The 3,009-nt window shown below is 34.2% G+C and overlaps 1 protein-coding gene across 1 annotated transcript in view; it reads right to left on the bottom strand.

Moving 5' to 3' along the window:
* LOC107707557 (USP6 N-terminal-like protein) overlaps positions 1–3,009 on the bottom strand; it is a 28,745-nt gene that overhangs the window by 13,417 nt on the left and 12,319 nt on the right. Inside the window, exon 6 of the mRNA XM_016511624.1 lies at positions 2,450–2,557. Coding sequence (XP_016367110.1) covers positions 2,450–2,557 — 108 coding nt within the window. The remainder of the gene's footprint in view (positions 1–2,449; positions 2,558–3,009) is intronic.

Genomic DNA, 3,009 nt, shown 5'->3' on the forward strand with positions numbered 1-3,009 from the left:
GCACTCACAAAGCCCGGCAAACAAACGCTGTAGTTCAAACGAGCCGTTCGTTGTAGTTCTTGAAAAGGGATTTAAAAAAAACGAAATATCTCCCTTTGGAGTGGACTTTGAGATTTGTAACTTTCTAGATCTTTTTTATGCCCAAACATACACACTACACACTGACTAAAATTTAAAAAGTGAAAAAGCATAATAGGACCCCTTTAAAGCACTGCACGAGCTCACGGCGCCAGGGTTCAAAGTCCAAAGCGCGAAGAAAATCTGCGCTGTGAAAAAGTTTTACTCGTCAGTCGCTCAGTAACATTTTTATGAATTTTTACAAGGCATGTGTGTGACATTGCGATAGGCTATGTGAGACAAACATCTTCCCAAATCCGTATTGAGAATCATTTATAAATCTGCTGTTGTCAACAAAAAGAAGCGCTGAGGTCTTCCTGCGGGTTTCCGCCAAAATAAAAGCAGATAAAAAGCAAGAACTCCATCAACATTCATAAGTTTTATTATTGTAATTTTACAGTTTTGTCAAATAAAATAAAAAAGACAATAATAATGATAAAACTAATTACAACAACTACATTCACATAGTTGTTCAAATTGGAATCCGTAATATTTTCTAATGTTTTAAAAGATTCTCTTCTGCTCAGCAAGGCCGCATTTATTTGTACAGTAAAAAATACATGCCTGATTCAAAAAAATATTATTTTACTAACTTATTAATTTTAACTTAAATTGTGCTTTGTTGGTATAATGTCTGCTAGAATGTTAAAAAATGTTCAGTGTTAAGTAAATATTTGTAAATTGTTTTGTAATTGATTTTTTTTTCTTTGAAAAGCAAGACAAGACAGCAAAAAGCACATTTTGGCTATTTAATTTATGCGATGGTGAAAAAATTGGCAAAATACATGGGGGGAAAAAACGTGAAAAACCATGTTTGGTATTTGGTATTTTGCCTTTTGCCTGCGTTTCATTTTGTTTGGTTTCGACCTCGGCCAAGAATTTTTATTTCGGCGCATCCCTATCAGAAAGTCAAACTACAAATGGCTTACTAATGGTTCTCTCCACATATTATTCATTTATTTTTGTTAACATTGTCACTATAAACTGTTGTACAGAAAGAGCTGCATTAACGTTCCACAGGAAAAAACAACAGTATATACAGTACATTTAGAAATTATAATTTGGGATGAACTACCCTTCTAATTAAATCCACAGTGAAAGTTTTTAAAACAATGCATGTACAATAAGGCTGATTTTACTTTTATATATTTAGAAAATTAGCAGGTGACTGATTGTCACTGCAGTGCAGTACTTGAACTACAGTGCATCTAAACCAAACCATCAAACCTGCATCTACATTTTCATTCCGGAACCTTGATAGCCACTGGTTTCCATTTAAGCGCTACACTTCTGCTATTTACATTCGTCAGAGCAGCAAACAAGTTATAAATATTACAGTGGTACCTAGATATATTTAGAAATTCAGATATAGATACACGCTCAGTTATAAACTCTTGAGAGCTAAAGATTCTGAAATGACTGAAAACAAAAATAAGTTCTGGTACCATGGTAACAGATGGTAAATACAAGATGGTAGTTCTTAAACTGCTGTTCAAAAGTTTGGAGTCCGTAAGATTTTTTTTTTAATGTTTTTAAAGTTGTTTTTTTTTTTTTGAGTCTCCTATACATTTATTGGATCAAAAATACAGTAAAAACAATAATAGTGTGAAATATTAACTTAACTGTTTTCTATTTTCATATATTGTAAAATGTAATTTATTCCTGAGATCAAAGCTGAATTTTCAGCATCATTACTCCAGTCTTCAGTTTCACATGATCCTTCAGAAATCATCCTAATATGCTGATTTACTACTCAAATTATTTTTTTTGATTATTATCAATGTTGAATTGTATTATCAATTATTATTCTTTGATGAATAGAAGTATCGTATGAAGTATGAAGAATAGAAAAAACAAATTAACATTATAAATGTCTTTACTCTCACTTTTAATCAATTTAATGTGTCCTTGCTGAATAAAAGTATTAATTAAGACCCCAAACCTTTGAACGGTAGTGTGTATAGCCTATCGTTTTTCAGTTAATCAGACTTTTGGTTTGCGATATAAAGACTGGTCAACTTATTGCAGCTTATTCTAGCAACTTATTGTATTTTTTATGTAATACCTTGGATCTTATGTAATAATTGCCAGACTACACAAAGCATGCAACGCAGAAAACCTTTGTTGTGAAATAAAACATTGTTGTGCCAAAAGGCCAGACTGGAGACAAAACACATCTGGCTAATATAAGCCCAAACAATCACACAGGACAAACCAAAACCCAAACAAGCGAGTCATTGAATAAATGAACATCAAACAGCCACTTTTTCATTCAAAAGACCTAATGGAGCCCAAACACATCTCACAAACACGATTCCTGCAAAGCTCCTACCTCGTACTTCCTGTAATTCGCCTCTTTCACCTTTTCCACGTCCAGCAGCAGAGCCCAGGCCTGACCGCGCAGCTTCAAGGGAATCCCCTTGTATACCCGCTTCATCATCTGAAAAATGCACATGGGAAGAGGAAACAAACAGATGGCGAGATTTGTTTTTGGGTCTCCAAGTTTCCGGATGTGTGGGCCTAAAAATCACTGTAACACACAGCAGCCTTGAGTGGCATATTATGGGAATACAATGGCAGCAACAGCAATATGATAAGAGACAACAATATTGAGTTACGCAATGTTAATGAAACAAAAATTATACACAATTCTTAAAGGGGTCATATGATGTTGCTAAAAAGAACATTATTTTGTGTATTTGGTGTAATGAAATGTGTTTATGAGGTTTAAGGTTCAAAAAACATTATTTTCCACATGCTGTACATTATTGTTTCTCCTATATGCCCCGCCTTTCTGAAACGCGTCAATTTTTACAAAGCTCATCGGTCTGAAAAAGCGAGGTGAGCTGTGATTGGCCAGCTATCCAATGCGTTGTGATTGGCCGAATACCT

This window comes from Sinocyclocheilus rhinocerous, unplaced genomic scaffold, assembly GCF_001515625.1.
Source record: "Sinocyclocheilus rhinocerous isolate Xijiao unplaced genomic scaffold, SAMN03320098_v1.1 scaffold1376, whole genome shotgun sequence".
In the NCBI taxonomy this organism is placed as follows: Eukaryota; Metazoa; Chordata; class Actinopteri; order Cypriniformes; family Cyprinidae; genus Sinocyclocheilus; species Sinocyclocheilus rhinocerous.